This window comes from Periophthalmus magnuspinnatus, chromosome 15 (assembly GCF_009829125.3).
Source record: "Periophthalmus magnuspinnatus isolate fPerMag1 chromosome 15, fPerMag1.2.pri, whole genome shotgun sequence".
Classification (NCBI taxonomy): domain Eukaryota; kingdom Metazoa; phylum Chordata; class Actinopteri; order Gobiiformes; family Gobiidae; genus Periophthalmus; species Periophthalmus magnuspinnatus.
Window position 1 is genome coordinate 20535477 of NC_047140.1, and position 19028 is coordinate 20554504.

Consider the following 19028-nt stretch of genomic DNA (forward strand, 5'->3'; position numbering starts at 1 on the left):
GTCACATTTTGCAGAATTGTTCATTGTTAAGACTGGCTCAGCTAGGGAGGAGGGAAGTAACCATGGGTGTAGCACCAAATTCTGGGCCCTGGATACAAGCCCATCTTGTTGGGCTTGCACTAATGAAAAATGCACATTATGGACTTAGGGGCCCAGTACCCTTTATCTCGGATTGAACTTTAACAGCCACGTCAAATCAATAACATCTGCAGCTTTTTACCATCTAAAAAAACATAACAAAAATCAAATGCATACTGTCAAAACCAGATTTGGAGAGACTTATCCATGCGTTTGTCTCCAGTAGGTTAGACTACTGTAACGGCCTGCTCACTGGCCTCTCCAAACGAGTGGTAAGACAGCTGCAGTACATCTAGAACACTGCTGCTCAGGTCTCTGTACTGGCTTTGTGTGGCTCAGAGAATATACTTTAAAGCAGTTCTGGTTGTGTCTCTCCATGGCCTAATACCAAAGTACATCTCTGACATGTTAATGCCGTATGAAGCATCTCACACTCTCAGAACTGCCCTCCTGCTGGAGTCAGGACTAAACATGGCGAATCAGCATTTCAGTTTTATGCAGCTAAAACCTTGAACAGCCTCCCTGAAGATGTGAGACAGGCCTCTACTTTGACAATATTTAAATCCAGGCTCAAAACGGTTCTGTTTAGCTGTGCATACAACTGAAAGGCTTTTATTCTGCACTCTTCTCTTTTAATGTTAGTCTTATAATGACCATTTATGTTGATTTGTTTGTATTGAGATTTTAATATCTTCCTTATACTGTAAAGCACTTTGAATTACTTTGTGTATGAATTGTGCTATACAAATAAACTTGTCTTGCCTTGCAGACAGGCCTTTTTAATGGTCCCGCCCCATTAGGTGGAACTCCCGAGATTGGTGGAGGGAGCAGGAAGGTGCCTGTCCAATGACGGCAACGACCAAAGAGAATCTGGCCGTAAGTCATATCAGCAAATCAGGATCCGGGGCTCACCAACAGAATTTGCATGTGCAGAGACAAAGGCAAAGAGAACACAGGAGCCTGTAACATTTATGACCCCAATGAGTCATCTTTCTCATAGTGCATACTCTTATTATATGTGTATTTAAGTACAGCACAGCAAATAAACTACACCACTGATTAACTACAACTGCCACTGCAAATACTACCTCAGCTAGTACTACTACTGCTTTGTACTATCACTGGTGTTGTCACTACTATTTCTACCACTATTACTAAAAAACCTTACTATGAGGTTTGGCTTCAGTAACAGTAAGAACTTATGGGCCTGTAGATTCTTTGGATACACTTAATCGAGAGAGAACTATGTCACGTAGGGCATCTGGTACCAATATATACCAATATTCATATAACTAAAAGACAAAGTGAAGTGGAAAGAGAAAGTGGAAAGAGAAACACATTTTGCATGCACATCTATTAATACTACACCTATCATATTGCACCTATTCAGGCTTTCAAATAAGACATGAATGCTGCCTACTTTTCCAATAAGAAAAGTATACTACAAACTAAAACATGTGTTACTTTCCATCACAGTAACTGATGTCATTTCATTTACTGTACATACAAGTGCCAGCCTAATAGTCCTGCACTTTCTCTCTTCTCACTCTTTTCCCTCATTCTTAGTGCTATTTGTTGTGCAGAATGTGCCTGGATATAAAACCTAAACATTACCTTGCAGACACTGTTGGCGAGCTGGGAGTCAGTCTGTCTGTGCCACTTTGGTTAATTGTGTTTAGAGCAGCACGTTTTGAGCCGTTTATTTCCGCTTTGCTCCTCTGTTGACAGCCGGGACGCGCTTCATAAACAGTATAAATCACTGTGGATCTAAGTGACTCATCTTCATCAGTTGTCAGAGATTTCACACAAAGGAGCTAAATGCAAAACCTGGGCAGGTCCCTGGGAACAAGTCAGACATCATAATCGTCATAATACTCAGCTCATTATCTCTGCTTTTCAAAGGTTAATGTGAGAAAACAGCTTTGCTATGCACTGCGCCTGCCTAATATACCGGTATTACATCAATTATTGCCAAATCAGTAAACGCAATATTTTTTTTAAGTTTATTGGTTTATACCTGGTTCACGGGCAACAGGTGGTAGGAGTCATCTAATAAATGTGAGGCTGATAGTTCTACCCCTCTGATCAGAGCATGTTACTGTTGTGTCTCTGGGCAAGATACTTCAACCACCTTCAGCCAATAATGTGTGATGTGTTTTTGTATGTTTGGTGGTAGTTGGACACGCCATTTCCACAAATTGGTCTGGTAGTAGTTTGAAGTAGTTTAAAGTAGACATTTTAAACTTCATTTTCTTATTCAAAGCTGTATTTTGATTCATGCATTTGTTCCTGCATTTTTCTTTCAGTTAAAAAAAATCCTGTTTCAAAAAATTACACATTGCAAAAATATAACAAGGAAAAATCCGCTACTTGGTACAATTAAAGTTATTATGATGAGACAATGGACCCGTTTCTTTTATTAAGTCTTTCTAGATCAATATTGCACTTTACAATGAACAAAAAGTACAATTACAATTATCAGTCTAAAATGTCTCCTGTAGCCTCACATTGTTATTATTATTATTATTATAAAAAATAGAACCCCTGTTTCTCAGAATTTTGTAGCTCATATCTGTTGCCCGTTTATATTTTTCTATTTATTTTACACTATCTTGCTTTTCCACTACACTCCCTGCTTCTCTGTGTGAGTCCACTTTGCTCCTCTCATGGGAACTGCTCTCTTTTTGGAGCTCCAAAGCCAAGGAATTTCATCAGGAGTCTGTTGGTTTATTTGTGCAGCCCTCCGTGGTACTTCTGAGCCGGGCCGGTCCGATTGAGCCTGGTCCCGAACACGAACAGCTCACAGAGAGTTGGAGTTGGAGCCGTATCCAGATGGTGCTGCGCTGTGTGCCAGTGGAGAGAGAGAGGGGGGGTCTGAGGGCTTGGACTTTAGCCTAGAACCACAACCTTCTGACAGGCTACAGGCGCAGGACAGACCCAAGCAGCACAAAGCCCCCTTTCACCCCCCTGCTCCCCCCTCCCTACCCTCGCCCGCACCCGCACCTCTCCTCAGTCAGGGGCAGACACCTCAGGGAATATATTGAATACAGACGTGGGCTAAACCTTGACATTTAAATTCAAATATTCCAAAAGTGACACATACAGAGAGGCAAACAAACTTATGACAAAATGTATTCATTCCATGGATCATTTATACGCTGCAGTTGATCTCACTGTTTTTATAGAACAGGGTTTGTAACTGTTGGAGTCCAAAGAGTACTGCAAAGGTTGAATGTAGGTCCAACGCAGATTTCTTAATGCACAAGCCAAATGACAAACCAGACTACTTTCTATTAATCAAACATGTTTGGTATAGTTGAAAACCATCCAAAATCGACAACAAAAAGTTATTGATTTATGCCCTTGTTTCCACATAAAAAACATGCCTGGAGTTGTTGTTTCTTTGGTGGTTTCAACTCTGTCTACCTTCATTAAATATATTGCATTTCATTCATTTTTTCATTACCTCAAATACCTTGTTAATCATGCTTTCTTTCTGTGAGCCAAGTCTCCATTCCACAGATCCAACCTGTAACTCGACCAGCTTGTCTCCATGGTGATAGATAGGTTTAATGCTACACTGTGAGTTTCAGGCAAAGTTAGCTGGTGCCGACCCCTTTAAACGACCTGATCGATTTACAACATTTGGATTTTTAACCCTTACCCGCCCATTCTTCCATATGCAATCTAAACCAATGGAATATGAGTTTTATCACAAGTAATGAATCCTTTATATCTTACACCACGGACCTTTTGCAAATGTTGAATATATATCCGAGCTGCAGAGGAACTATTGACCACTCACCGATTGATCTCCTCACACACAGCCAGACTCAGTGCAGCCATTTGAACTCGCTAAAGCACAGCACTATTCTGGAAAATGTGAAAAATGGACAAAAGTGTCAAGACTTAGTGGAGATGGATTCTAACCCGCGGCTGAACCCGAAACTCACTCTCTTTCTCTCTCTCTCTCTCTCTCTCTCTCTCCCTCTCCCTCCCTTTTGCTCTCGCTTGCACTCTCGATCTCGCTCTTTCTCGTTCTTTCTTTCCTCTCCCTTTCTCTCTGCCTCTCTCTCCCCCACTCTCCCTGTCTCCATCCCTCTCTCTCTCCTTCTCTTTCTCCCTCCCTCTCTTTCTCTGTACGTCTGATGTCTGCCTGAACGCCTGCAGCACACCTTTAACTGCCTGGCCTTCTTTTAGCTCACAATCCCAGAATATGCTCAGAACAATCACACCCACCATTGTCTTTGAATTAAGTGGATAATGATTCAAGATGTTGCAATACTTTTCTTTCTGCAAGTGACAACAAATTTCATACTTGAATTGCATTTATCTGGCACCTGTTAGAAATTCACACTGTCCATAGTAAGAGTTTATAGGCTTAAGTAAAACTGGTGCGTCCAAGTATAAATGTATAAGAACATATCGGTTTACTCCTGGTATAGCAGTTATGGTGTGTGTGGCTCTCTGTAATGGCGCTGCTAGAAATTCACACTTGAGGGTATTGAGAATAGCTTTTTGTGTGGTTTTTCTGTAATGGTGTTGTCCTGCTTAAGACGTTATAGATTAAAAAGGTATGCTTTATTGTGCCAGCAGATTTTTTTTGTCAGCCTAATACATCTTTCATCTGTCAACAGCAGTGTGACCGCAGAGCAGCACCCAGTCCTTGAGCTAAGTTGGATCAGGACTAGCAAGCTGGACTTAAAATATCTTGACTTAACCCTAAACCAGTCCTTGAGCTAGGTTGGATCAGGACTACCAAGCTGGAGTTAACATATTTAGATTTAACCCTGATTTGCTTATAGTTAAGTTAAACCACTCATCTTTCACTGTCTTTAAATAACAATCCCAAAAATGCTGCAACGCTTCACTTTTGGCAGATGCCGGCAAACCAGAAGAATTTAAAGGTGAAAAAAGCATGTAAGACTGAAAGGCTTTGAGCCAAGTCATTAACACAGAGCTATAATTACCTGATGTTGTTTCAGTGCCGAGCTTTGCCTGGGCAGGACGGGGCTGGCTCCTGTTGTGTGCAGCAGACAGACACAGGGACACAGACACGTCACTCACACAGCACTTTTATTTAATAACCTCCTGCGGCAAGAATGACAAAGAGGAACAGTTTCAACCTCTGCGCTATCACCCCCGACTACTGCAAGCAAAAGAGCAAGGGGAAGGGCAAAAAGGGCATGAGGGTAGAATAGAATAAATATATGAAAAAGATAAAAGTGTAATGACTTTTGTTATTGGAACATTTTGCATTTATTCAACTTTTAAATACTTTGAAAAATGCTGTATTCTTACTAGTAGCGGGTTCCCCTCTCCACAGATCTGACCTTTAAATTGGGCTGGTGGCGTTACCTTTTTTTCCTCTATGGAGATTAGTTTTATGACATACAGTGGAATATCCTGGACAAATCCGTAACCTCTTCATAGAAACAAACAGGTGGCATATATCCACTTGGAATGTTACATGGTGCATCTTTACTCATTTTTTATTAATTACAAATCTAACTTTTAGTACAGGAAGTATAAGTATTGTAAATAAGCCACTGAATGTGTATATTTTAATGGGAAAGCGGTAACCAGTGGTAGTAAATGACGTCTGTAGGTGGCATTGACGGTCATTATTATAGTAGAGCAGAATTAAGCTAAAAGGTGATAGTAGTTGAGAGTAACAACTAGTTGTTTCCACGTATACTATATGATATGAAGTACTACTTACTTTTCACGTAGTACATATTTGACTACCTCCACCAGTGTTGACTAGAGCAGTGTAAAACCATAGACTTGTTCCATATACACCAGTGCAGGTGAGCTGAGGTGACTGTTATTTGTGCCCCCTGTGTGATTTACTCCTCTCATCCGTCATCGTGGAGCTGTCATGAGATCGTTTGTCATCCAGTGAAAACATGCCACCATCAGTATACAGTGTGCCCGCACCCACAGCTGAGTATGCACACCCATGGACACTAATCTTTTATTTGACTTTACCTCAACCGTACACTATGTCTTTTGATTAATATTTATTTTACTGTGGGATTATACATATTATGGTTATTGAATTTTAGTATATGAGTATTAGTCTGTTGTAAAAGATTGGATCCCATCGGTTTTCCATATTGTGGTTTAGTGCTTTGACAATAATGCAAATTTTGAAGTACGGTATATCGCAAAAAAAAATATAAACTATAACTGATAATATTGAAACTACTTTATGCTACTGACACAAGGAACCTAAAGCAAGATTATTCCCAACAAACTATTCCAAATGTATAGTATGGTTAGAAATCACAAACTGCAGTAAATAAAAACCAGAATGAAACACTTTAGTGATTATTTTTAATCTATAATGAATCATCAAAGTAAGTTATTAAATTCTCTACAGCTCAAATCTCATCCTCGAACAGAAAAATAACAGAAAGTTCTCCACTAGTACTAAGAAAAACTACCCACGATAAATAATGACCCCCCAAAATGATCATTTCATACTGTATACTGAACGATAAGTTGATATAGTAATAATCGTGACGGGCCTTTTCATATGTATAGGTGCACTATGTAATGGGAGATGTTATTGCTTTGCGTCGATTGTCTCACAGATTATGTTGGTTAGAACTGTTCAGTAATAAGAATGCATGTTTTTCCTGCAATTTTAGCAATATAAAATCTGCAATTGAATGATGCTTTATTGTGGAACAATTCAGGCAATGCAATAATAAACTCAATGGAAACAAGTAGGCGGCTGTCTCTCCACCAGAAAAGTTACCTATTGAACCTTGAAAGCCATATCTGTCCATGAATATGAACAATCCAAAGTCCTCTAAATTCTACTTTTGGTGTCAACATTTTACTAACGCTTCACACAATTGCCTTATTTTATTGTAGGACTAAGATGATCAATTATTGATTGTGTCATGCATTTTTTATTGCATTTATCCTTAGACACTACTCTGACTGTATAAAGAAATGGACTTGGGGATTGTGATGTCATCCATAACGTTCAGCTTCAGTTGAATGAAGCTCATCGAAGCTCATCGCAGTTATGGCAGTAAATCTGGAGCCAAGTTCCATATTTGGAGTTCAGACCGGTTAATGTGAACATTTTAAGACCAAAATGACAAGCCTGACAGTAGCAGTTACGGAGAAAGGAGAAACAGTTTTCTAATGTAAAGTGAATTGGAGCCAGAGTCGTTGGAGCCGGAAGTGTGCTCATGATCACTTCCTACTTGGAACGCAGCGGCTAGCAGGTTCGCTATGTCCATTTATATATAAAGTCTATGGCAATACCTCAAAATTTCAACTTTGAGACCACAACGACGATCCAAACCCCCATTTATACTTTTTCCCACCTCTTCTACTTTCTTGCTTTCTTTCCTTTTCTCCCTTTCTCTCTCCCCCTGCCCCTCACTCCCTCCCTGTCTCCTTCCCTCTCTTTCTCCTCTCATACCTCTCGTCTACACACCATTCAAATGTGGTCTCTGGGGAGCCATATCTCTGCTGCTCGGGCCTCCTGCACTGTTTCAATTAGACACCGTTTATGGGCACTCTAGTTTTTTTTAAGACCCTTTTATTAGCCCAGCGCTATGTTGACTGCGCACAGTAACAACGTTGGAGTGATTAGTTTCTCTTGTGTGTAAATGGCTATATATCTCCATAGACAGTACAGAGGCCAGACTTTTCACTATCTGAGCTGCGATTACTGCCATCTTTCTGTCCTCCTGTCACTAAAATATTACTCTCTGGATCATTCTGAATTTGCGTGAGGGAGAGCCATGCGTTATAGGAGAACTTGGCTTTGTCTATGTAGAATTTTGAGACGTAGTACAAGACAACATCTGATCCACGCTTTTCCCAGAGCAGAGAGTCATAAACTATAGATTGGATGCCGTGAGACTGGTCTGACATGCACACCGCAAGAAATAAAAATGAGGATAGTGGTAAAATGTTTGGAAAATGGTTAAATAGTTTTTTGATGTAAATAAGTGAAACAAGGCAGATAATGCAAAATCCAAAGTCAAATACTCAAGCAGGAACAAGTACACTGCTTTACTTTACCTTATTTTATGTGTGCAGTGGGATTATGTGGAAACAGTGATTTGAACAAGATGTCTTCTCAATTAGTGTCCAACTTCTTTCCATAAAAACAGTTTGAAAATGTGTGAAGGTTTAGACTAGCGTTTTATTTCATTTATTTGTTGTACTAAAGAAGTTGCAGTGTAGCAGTTATGTTTGTAATGGGAAATGATAAAAGTTAGGTTTTTAAAAAGTGAAAATGATCAACGATTTTCACACACAATCGAGTACATGTGCTCCAAATACTGGAGGCGAGGAATGGTAATGTGTCTTCCTCAAGAACACAACGATACAGTATTAATGGTCTTATAGTACACAGAATTTACTTTAAGCCATGTTAGAAAGTTGTTACCTCATACTTGGAGTTGTGTTTTGTTTCATTCACACATGTTTTAGTAATCCCGATTTAGTCCAATCCAAATCCAAGCAACAACTCACAATGCTCTGTTCCACCTTGTGATGTAATGAAGCTGGATTCTTCATGTAAACAAGTAATTTTTACCTTTAGTTCAGTAGACAGGCCCATCCAGGGCTGAGATCATCCAAATGAGCCTAGTGAAGGTGTATGGAGTCCACACAGTGGAGCACTTTCTTTATGACACAAGGTGGGACAGTGTTTTCTGTTGAGCGCTCAGCCTAAATATACAGTATCTGTGTGTTAAACATGTTTGAATGAATCAAAACACATGTTCAGGTATGTTTTAATGAGGAAACAACATTATAACAGATCAGAAAACGCATAACATAGGTTCTTTAAACAATGCGACGGGGGTTTGGACCGTCAAACTTTTTAGTAGCGGGTGAATATATATACACCTCCTACTGTTACTCTTGCCCCTCAAAAAGTCACTGACCCATTCCCAATTGAAACTGCTATTTTAGGAAAAAGTGAAATATTCCTGTGCAGTGGAAAACGTTTTGACACTTGGATTAACATCCCAAAACCGCATCAAAGTTTATAGCTTTGGACGTCACTCATGACATCATCAGTATGAGACGGGCCATGGAGAAGTGGAGGTAACGGGTGTGGGCAAATGGCAGTGATTGGCATGTCTGGGCACGGGGTCACAATGACTCAGTATTTATTCAGCACACCCGGTGCTGAGGAGAAGCCAGGAGAAAAAAGCAGAGCAGCTCAATAGCTAATAAGGCTACTTGTTATTCGTGTCATTACAGAAAGCAGTACCTCAAACTAGAAATATGCTTGTGGACAGCCATTTTGGACATTTTAACAGTTTAAAAGTAAGTAGTAAAAGACTGGAGACTAACCTATTCTAACATTATAGGCTTACATACAGTATAGGTTATTTCAAATCGCTGATAATAAGACATCTTTCGAAATCGATTAAAATGGATGGATTCCCAATATTTTCATTATGAATACTGTATTGCACACAGTATCATATCAAAGTACAAGGTTTCATTTCAGCTTTAAAAATACATTTAAGGCCAAGTACTCACACTGGTTCTTATAGTGGTACTGGGACAGTCATTGGTAAACAATGGAAGGCAGTACACATTGTATTGCATTACCTCCCTCTTGGCTATTTCAAAAGCAAATGATCTACTGTTCTCCACTTGAAACGTGTGCTTATTGAACAAACAAAAGCAGTCTAACTCTCAAACATGCGATTGTGTAAAATCTGGCAACCTCAGCCTATTATCTTTCTCTAAACAATTTTATCCAATTTTCCACTCTCCATGCTCCAAGTAGTGTTATTTTAAACTCTTCAACATAGCAAACTCAGCTCAAACAAAGCAGCTTTATAAACTAACTGAGTGAAATGTACAAATTACAGCATGTATCACACACAATTGTTTATTAGATTCAGAGTGACCAACCCCACTCTCATGACTTGTTTGTCCTCACACGCAGAAGCAGGCCTCATCAAAGTGCAGCCAGAGCTGTGACCCGCTGCTGAACCACTCATTACACTATACTCATCTGTAATGCTAGTGTTCAGGAACGTGACATGGTTCAACATTGTACTGTGCAAAGGCTTGGTCAGGTGTGTAAATATATACCATGTTTGAAAATGGCAATAGTTCAAATACATTGCTGATCTTTCTTGATTAAAGACACATGTTTCTGCAAAAACAGACATTGACAACACTGATTGCAAATAGTTAAATGTTTGATGTGATGATTTTGTGATGAATGACCAGCGCTAAGGAATTTCAGTTGCTGGAGCAAATTGCCTTTATAATCATTATCGTATCATTCAATAAATGATGCACAATAAAAGCTAGATCAGGGTCAGCGCCACAGACTTTTTGCTGTGAGGTGCTAAGTACTGTGCCACTGCAATATTTGCCCAAGAAAGGGGGAGATACTTGAGTTTAGGGGTTAAGGCTAAGGTTTGATTTTATTACGATTCTCTATGATACACTTTTTTCTAAAAAGGAAAATATATAAAGTCATCTGCGTTGTTTGAAAGCTCACTCTTCCATCCAGCTGTCACTCACTTAGAGCCTTATGGAGGCTAACCAATAATCATAACATTGCATTAGTCTTACATAGCGCTTTTCCAGGTATTCACTGCACACATAGTTGTGGTAAGCTACTATTGTAGCCACAGCTGCCCTGGGACAGATTGACAAAAGTGAGGCTGCCAATCTGCACCATTGGCGCCTCTGACCACCTCCACCACTCACGCACACAACACATTCATATTAGGCATTGTGATGTGATATGGTGACATGACCAAAAGAGTGGATCATCACAGGGATTAGATCATGATTCGTTTTTATCACCATATTTCCTTGGCCTATTTGCGTTGAAGTTTGTCAACAGTATTTTTTCTTCAATGGGACAGTGGGACTAGCGTCTGAGGTGTAGCTATAATCTTAAATTCTCATAATTTTTTGTACAGAGCTTCTTCTAAATTTTGTTTAAGGCATGTTTTGACTTGATTGGCCAGTAGAGGGGGCTTCTCTAAAATATCTGCCCCACAGTTTGAAATAATATTTGCAGAAGATGAAGTGACTCGGAGGGGAGAGAAAGTTCAGGCTTAAGTCATGCCTATGGAGGTCACTTAGCAGCTTTGTTAAGACTACCTCCAACTCCACCCCCCAGTGCTGGACCCCTCTCTCCCTCACCCTTTACCCCAGCTCAGTGTGTGCTGCTGGGGGCTTATCTGCTCTGGATGTGGGCTCCTCCGTCTCTCACAAAGCCTCGTGTTGACATTCCAGAGGACCAAGCCTTGTGCAAACACACCAGGCCCCACCAGATGGCTAAGTGAGGGAGGACAGTGTTAAGACCAAGCAGGGAACCAAAGGCCAGGAAGAAACAACAAGATCAGAAAATAAATGAGCTCAAATCAATGTCAGAATAGCCCTGAAATTGTGGTCACCAGATGGTCCAGTGTTGTGTCTTTGAACAAATCTTCTGTCCTTCGCTTCATGTTTGTCCCCTTCTGGACTATGCATTGTTCATTTTTTGTCCCACAGCCACTGGCCTCTCCCACCAAAGTCAATCAAAGCTAATATTTGGGGTCACCAGGCTAATCTCCAGACCATTTGAAAACCATGGAGAAAAGTCCTCCAAATGAGAAACTGGTTTAGAGCTTTGGGAGACTGTGGGTCATGTTTACCTATAGGCCATAATATATTAAACTCTTCATACCATCGTTTTTACTATTACTTACTGATTGCTATTTACCCATCTGCACAGGTTATATCATATTTTTATTAATGTCTAATGCTTTGACCAATCACATGTTGTCTTACAAAGGGGTCTATTTACATAAAACTTGGTCTAATGGATTTGACTCAGAATTGCATTTATACAATTTCATAATTATTCAAATATAATTGTTATTTTTTACATGGTTTGCTATAATAAAAACGCTCAAAAAGAAAATAAAGAAAAAAATATAGGAAATTGTGTGTTTTAGCTAATATTAAGTTGGTCCACACACCTAAAAAGTACAGTTATGTATAAAAAATATCTTCCTGCGATAGTAAAAAAAAATTGAAAAAAAAATTGCAGCTTCCATAATTAAATGTCAAACATCATGTACATTGCCTTATAGTATTTTACTGTATTTAAAAAAAGACCATTGTAATACAGTGTAGTAATAGTGATTGCAATCCCATGATTTTCTGAACTACACACACTTTTTTACATCGTCATCACCCATAGTTGCTTCTTCCTTGATGACTCTTGGTAGCTTTACGTGTAAATAATGTGTTCTTTAGCATTAGGCAGGATTTACCAGGCTTGGACTTGTTCAGTATAAACATTCACGTAAGGCGCTTTGAGTTTTTCCCGCTGTAGACTTGTCCTCTCTTGTCTCCGGATCCCGAAAAGAGGCTTGGAGCGAGAAGTTAGTCCCAAAAACCATTCCTCTTTTTCCATGTAATCGGATTGCATTGGAATGGAAATGGGGGAGAGAGAGAGTGGTAGGATACAGCGTACACCCTTATTAACTAAGGGGGAAGCCGGATATGCACTTTTATCACTAGGCTTGTGTATTGTGCTCTGGGCTGAAGGGGGAGTGACAAGGAGGGCAAATAAAAGATTAGCTTGTTCCATCTTCTCGACATGCCCGCTGATGTGTGTGCATGCCTCTATGACACAAATACAAGCTTGGGTTACTTTCTTTATTTACAGTTACAATAAACAGGCTACGCTGTGAGATATGAGATGGAAAGAGGTTTGTACAGCTCTGTTTTGGAATCAGTGGCAGTGGAAACTTCGAGATAATGGTTCATTTTTAGTTTGGAGATGTTAAGATATCAGCCAGGCATTCTCCATCTCAGCAAAGATAGAAAACTAGAGGTTACATTTTGCAGTTGACTAGAATCAGTTTTATTTAAGTACTCATTACTTAACATATAATTTTCAAAGTTTGCAAAATAGTCCCGCATTATGCTATTGTGTCCTTGGGCAACACACTTCACCAACCTGGCAGCTGGTCTGTGTATGAATGTGATGTGGGTGATTGGTCGTTGAAAAGGCCATTAGCAGCCACAGTTAAATCTGGCAGTCTCAGGGCAGCTGTGGCTAGTTCAGTAATATACTTTACTTACGTTTCTAGCAACACTTGTAAATAGTAAATAGTAAAAAGCCTTCCCGCAAGAGTTAAACACCACCCAAATAAACTGGGATAGGTGTTTTCTAGGAAAGGAAGAATCCTAAGTACACTCTTGGGGAATATAGTATTAAACCATATGAACAAGATCGTTTTTTTAGGACCTCGGGGACCTCTACACTCAAAGCTTTTTATTTAACTGTGTAAATAAGAGGAGATTGCATATAAAATCCTTCCTATTATTATATTTTATGGACTTGTTTGGTTTGATCATTTGTATCCTTTTGTAAAGCTCTTTACAAATAAACTTGCCTTGCTTAAACAACTATATTAAAATTCAATGTTTGATGACTTTGAGCTGTGTACCGTGACAATATTTTAGTTGGTGAGGCCACGTCTGTGACTGTCACTCCAATGCCAGATCAGCTTCGATTTACTTACTAATAACTCACTCCAACCATGTGCTTACTCCACTGGATTAAATCTATACTGATAACAGACTGGGGAATCAATCAGACCATTTTAGTCTGGCAGCAGCGATCACAACCAGACTCAAATCGACTTGTATCCAGCAAGAGCCAAGATAATGAACAAGACGCCACACTGCAATCTCTGACTTTGTGTTTCACAAAGACAACGATTATGGGCTCCAATGTCTTATCTAATTGTTTCATTGCTTGATTACACTTGCTGCAGTGGCGACTTTTTCTGGCTCGTGCAACTTGTCGGGTGCAGATGATGAGCATAGAGGAATACCTGGAAGATATTGTTCATGCTTAAGGTCATGGTGGCTTTTCCAAACCTAAATGCTTTATTTCCTTGCATAATTACGTACAAACACTCAAAGATGCTTCACAAAATTCAAGGAGATGTAGTTGTTTGAAGGTGAGTTTTTGAAAATGGTGAGTGTGATTGAGTCTCTGATGTGTTTGGGCAGGGAATTCATGAGGGTGGGAGGCAGCAGCAGAGAAGAGCCTGTCCCCCCAGGTCTTATGTTTTTAGTCATGATAGGGAAGACAGGAGCTAAGCATTTGTTGATCACAGAGCATGGGTGGGTGTGTGGAAGTGGAGGGGCCCAGGTTATTGAGGGACTTCTACACAATGGTGAGGAGCTGGAATTGGATGCGCTCGGGAATGGGGAGCCAGGGGAGATCTCTGAGGACAAGGGTGATGTGTTCATGGGAGGAGGTGCAGCAGAGTTCTGAATGTACTGGAATCTATTGAAGAGTTTGGAATGTGAACTGTAAAGCAGGTTATTGCAGTAGTTGAGGCTATTTACTTTCCATTGTTTCAGAAATTAAATTTGGCCCTGTTACTAGGTCTGTAGTCGTTTAGTCATTTCATCGATTAATTGGTTGTTGTTGTTGTCTTAGTGAACCAAAACTCGTATTAGTCGACTAATCATTTTATTTAGATTTTAAGGATTTGTACGGGACAACAGCAGATCGGAGAATGTGTGGCATGAGTTAGCTGATGATTTGGGAGTTAATCTACCTTTTAAATGCCGTGTTGCCTCATGCATTTTTGTTTGAATTGTTGATTTTGCAGATGTAGTTTGAGGCTTGTGAGTGCAGTTTGGGTCAGATACATCGTCAGCTCATAATAGTTTGTGTTTGTTTTTGCCACGCCCCATTTTAGTCACCTAATCGGTCAACAGGTCACGTCTAAGAATTTTTTTAGTCGACTGCAGCTCTAACTGTTACAAAGATTATGCAGGCTATGTCCAAAATGTGTTTAAAGTTATTTGATTAGTGCTTTTCTTGCCAATAGCCCAGTTCACTGTTACATATAAAGTTTGCACAAGTGAGAGAAAAACGCTAATAGTAATAATGGTGAGCTTGGTAGTTGCACCTCGAAACCTAATATGAAGAAATATATATTATTCTTCACTCTCTGTGGGACTGTTCTCTATGTCATATTTATTTGAGATATTGTGGAAAATCCCTCTCTTGTAGTAAAGAACAGTGGTATAAAACATAGTATTTTTTAACTAGCAGTGACAGCTGAAAAATCTCCACCCAGATCAGATGTATGGAATAGCAAAGGAATAGCAATGTTGAAAGATGCTGTAGCTGAAACATGTGCTTCTTATTGTCACTCAAAATCAAAGAGACAGTGAAAATGCTGTATTTTCCATTATTTATTTTTGCATGTGGCATGAACACTTGCAAAAACCAAAACATTTTAACCTTGGTCCAGTAAAAAACATTTCATTTATTTAATACTTTGTTTTCAGCTTTCAATTCTGTCAAGTAAAATTTTGGAGTCTATTTTTAGTCTACAAGAGCTAGTAACCAAAATTGTTGTTTATTTCCAAACTGTATATAAATATCCAGAAATCTGACTCTCTTCCTAAAGTTAGCAAAGACATCTGGATAGAAATGGTATCAACATCTACATACAAAACGGATTAGCTGACTATAAAATGTACAGTTTGTAAAATTTTAACTTAAAATTCACATTCATATATAAAAATTACAAAACCTGGATCTTTCAAACCCACTAAAAATAGCTTTTCTGTTACTGCTGAAAGATCATTTTAAATTACCATAAAATTTCATGGATTATTTCTGTATTACAACCATTATTAATGCCATTCTTTCTTTCATAATCTTTTGTTTTTTTCTCTTTTTTCATATTTATTTAAAAACAACATAAGTCAATAAATTAACGTGCTACCTCAGTCCCTGAAAAGCCAATACTCCACTGTGTTACTGAGAGAGAGTTAAACAGATATGTGTGGCCATAGACAGTAGAAATTATAAAGGACCAAGAGACTATGTAGGTACAACTGGCTCCTATAGGCTCCCATTCAAAAATATAAACATTGTAACTCTATATACATTCACCACTTCGCTTTTGGAGGTTTATTGTTGCTAATTTATTAATTATTTTCAATTTAGCAGCTAATTCCCCAATGCAACATGGGAGACAAAATCTGTAACAACTTGCTGCTTGCTTCAGTATTATATTTAAAACTCAGGTTCTCAACTGGTAATCGTAATTTTTATAATTTATTCTTTTTAAATAAAACAACCTACGGTATATGGCACATGTATTTTAATATTAAATGAACATTGAAATTCGAACTTTACGTAACCCACCAGTTGAGAATCACAGTTTTAAAGTATATCGAAGAGCATACATTAGATTTAGCTAACAACAATTAGCTAAATGTTATAAATGCTATATGTTCTTTAGGTAGTACCATTAGCATCACTAGCTACATAAGTACCTGTATTTGTGACACTTTCCCAAACAATTTTTAAATACGGTATGGATTTCCACACCAACTTCCACCCTCCCTTTACATGTATATTATAGGCCCCATAGTTTCTTAGTCTGCATTTGTACTGTCTATGTTTTGAGTGCATGTGTGCATGAAACAGAAATATAGGACACATCCATTAGCGTACCTTGGTTGGTGAGGGTTGTGGTTATGTTGGAGTCCATACAAAAAAATAATTCATGTAAATATATAATATATATTTTTACATATTTGAATATATTTACAAATATACCCAGCACTATACATTATACTGATTTGTTTTTTTTCTCCAGAATAATTGGAAGGGTTCATATAAAGAATGTAAAAAGAAATGGTTCAATATTACAAAATAAACATATCTCCTATTCCTCTGGTTTGTTAGTTGAAGTTTTCTTTTAGTCCGTTTTCCTATCTGTAATCTAGTCCATTGTTTACAAGTTCACATTGGTCCGTACATACATTCCTCCAAGGGCAAAAATATCAGTCTTGGAATGGCAGCCTGTGAGGTTGGTTCAATGTTCAAGATACCAAACACCCCAAAACTTGAGAACTTGAACCTAGAACTTGAAGAAAATATAGGAATTTGCTAGAAGCTTTCGTCCATTCAGTCTTTCTGCAAAAATCCATAATTTAAGACCACTTTGACCCCATCCCGTCTAGGTCCATGAGTCCACTGGGACCGCAAAGGTGTAATAGGAGAACAGGGGTGTTGGGAGAAGTGTCTCGAAGAAGTAGGTTTTGTTGGGGCAGTTTGAAGTCTTTATTTTTTTCATGTTTTGACGTTCCCGTTGATGTGCTGGTATTTGGGGAGGCAGGGCTCGTCCGGTAATGGGTCGTGAGAAAACACAGAGTCATCACCGGAGGAACACGAGCTGCGAGTGTCCGGGAAACTGGGGGAATACTGCTCTGTCGGGGTGCACAGGTCCAGGTACTCCTGCAACAACATATAAGAGATGTTAGTTTAATTCGTCAAGCACAAAAAACTCAAGTTGAAACAAAGTACATTTTGGGGGAGTTTGAATGCGCTTGTATCTTCTGAGGTAACTTCTTGTACAGCTTTTTAGTAAAGCATAAACCATATTTGAACGATTTATATTTACGTGGAGGGCATTTGGTCTGATTACAGTTAAAAGTGATAAGATAACTTTTATTTGTCTCACTGTGGGGGAATTCCAATTGAAGGTGCACTGTGTAACTTTTCTCCTGCTTGTCTCCGCAGACGTGTTGCAACTTTACCTGCTTCACAGTATGGCATTAAACTTAATGTATCTATTTTCTTGGAGACAAGAACCAATCTAAGTTACAAATCAAAACTGTAGAGAGGCATGTTTTATGAGATATTTTAAGCAATAAAAACGCCTGTAAGAATAGATGCAGATTGATTTAATGCTATACTTTGTAATGTCCAGGCAAAGAAAAAACATCTCCATGGAGACTAGCAGGTACAGGATCTCCTTCCTGAAAAGTGACAGAGCACCTTCTCATTAATATTGGGTATACTGAAGAGTCTTGGCCTTTTCAACCATAATTGCACATTTTACACAGGTAAGTTGAGGTATTTTGCCTAAGGGTACAGCAACAATACAAACTGGCTACGACTGCTAACAACTGCAAACTCCACTCAACCTCCTTAGCCACGATTACCATTGACTAATGTTTTTATTGCTAGTACTTGTAATTTAGTGTTTTGTCATGTAACAGTTCTTTACCTTCAGTACAAACTTCCCACCTTTACAGAAATGACCCATGGAAGGAATGTCAGTTATAGGAGAACCAACATAGTGCAACGAACCCAAGTCAACACAGACTGGGGCTTTCCAGAAGAGGCTGAGACCAGCAGAGCGGAGACGTATCACCTCAATTATTATATTTATCTAAACCACATCACCCTGGAAGGATTTATGAAACAGAGTAGAACAAATAATCTCTAACTGGATACTGTATGAAAATATTTGCAGGAATAATAGACAAGGAATTGATGGCTAGACAGCAGCATGGTCCAGCACGGCTTACTGAAAGATTTTGGAAAAAGGTCTAGGGTGGATTTTAGGGTGGATGTTTGTCTACTCTTCATCTGTCATAGGGCAGTTTAGATTAGATCATATGAATTTGGTTTATCTTTACTTTAATTTTAGTAGATCCACACTTATGGTTCTTTTGGGAATCTTGTTTTTTGCCACAATTTGTCAAGTCCTTCTTGTCTCCATGGATATGCTTTTACTTTGCCTAGAATACCGAAATGTTCCACAGTATGACATTAAACTTGTATATATATTATTTATTTGATTACAGGATTCTCACTGTGAATGGGGTGGCCTCATCATAGATCTGATCTGCAATTTGGCCTAGTGATTTTACCTGCTTTTCTGCATGAAGATACATATGATAAAGTTAATGTCACACTGTAGTACATTCTAGGCAAATCATTAATATCTAATTGGAGACAAGTGGGTGGTGGACCCTCCATAGAAAAGTTACATAAAGCATCTTTAATTTAAATTCTTTGGCTATAAATGTAAAAAAAAAAAGCTTCATGAAAATAGATCCATGTGTATAAAAAGAAAAAGAAAATG

General features: G+C 38.8%; 1 protein-coding gene across 6 annotated transcripts in view; it reads right to left on the reverse strand.

Annotated features, from left to right (window-relative positions):
* Positions 1–15316: 15316 nt before the first annotated feature.
* fgfr2 (fibroblast growth factor receptor 2) overlaps positions 15317–19028 on the reverse strand; it is a 53937-nt gene continuing 50225 nt past the window's right edge. For all 6 annotated transcript variants that reach the window (XM_055227496.1, XM_033980074.2, XM_033980077.2 and 3 more), the window contains one exon: positions 15317–17389. In XM_055227496.1, coding sequence (XP_055083471.1) covers positions 17225–17389 — 165 coding nt within the window. In that variant the 3' untranslated portion in view covers positions 15317–17224. The remainder of the gene's footprint in view (positions 17390–19028) is intronic.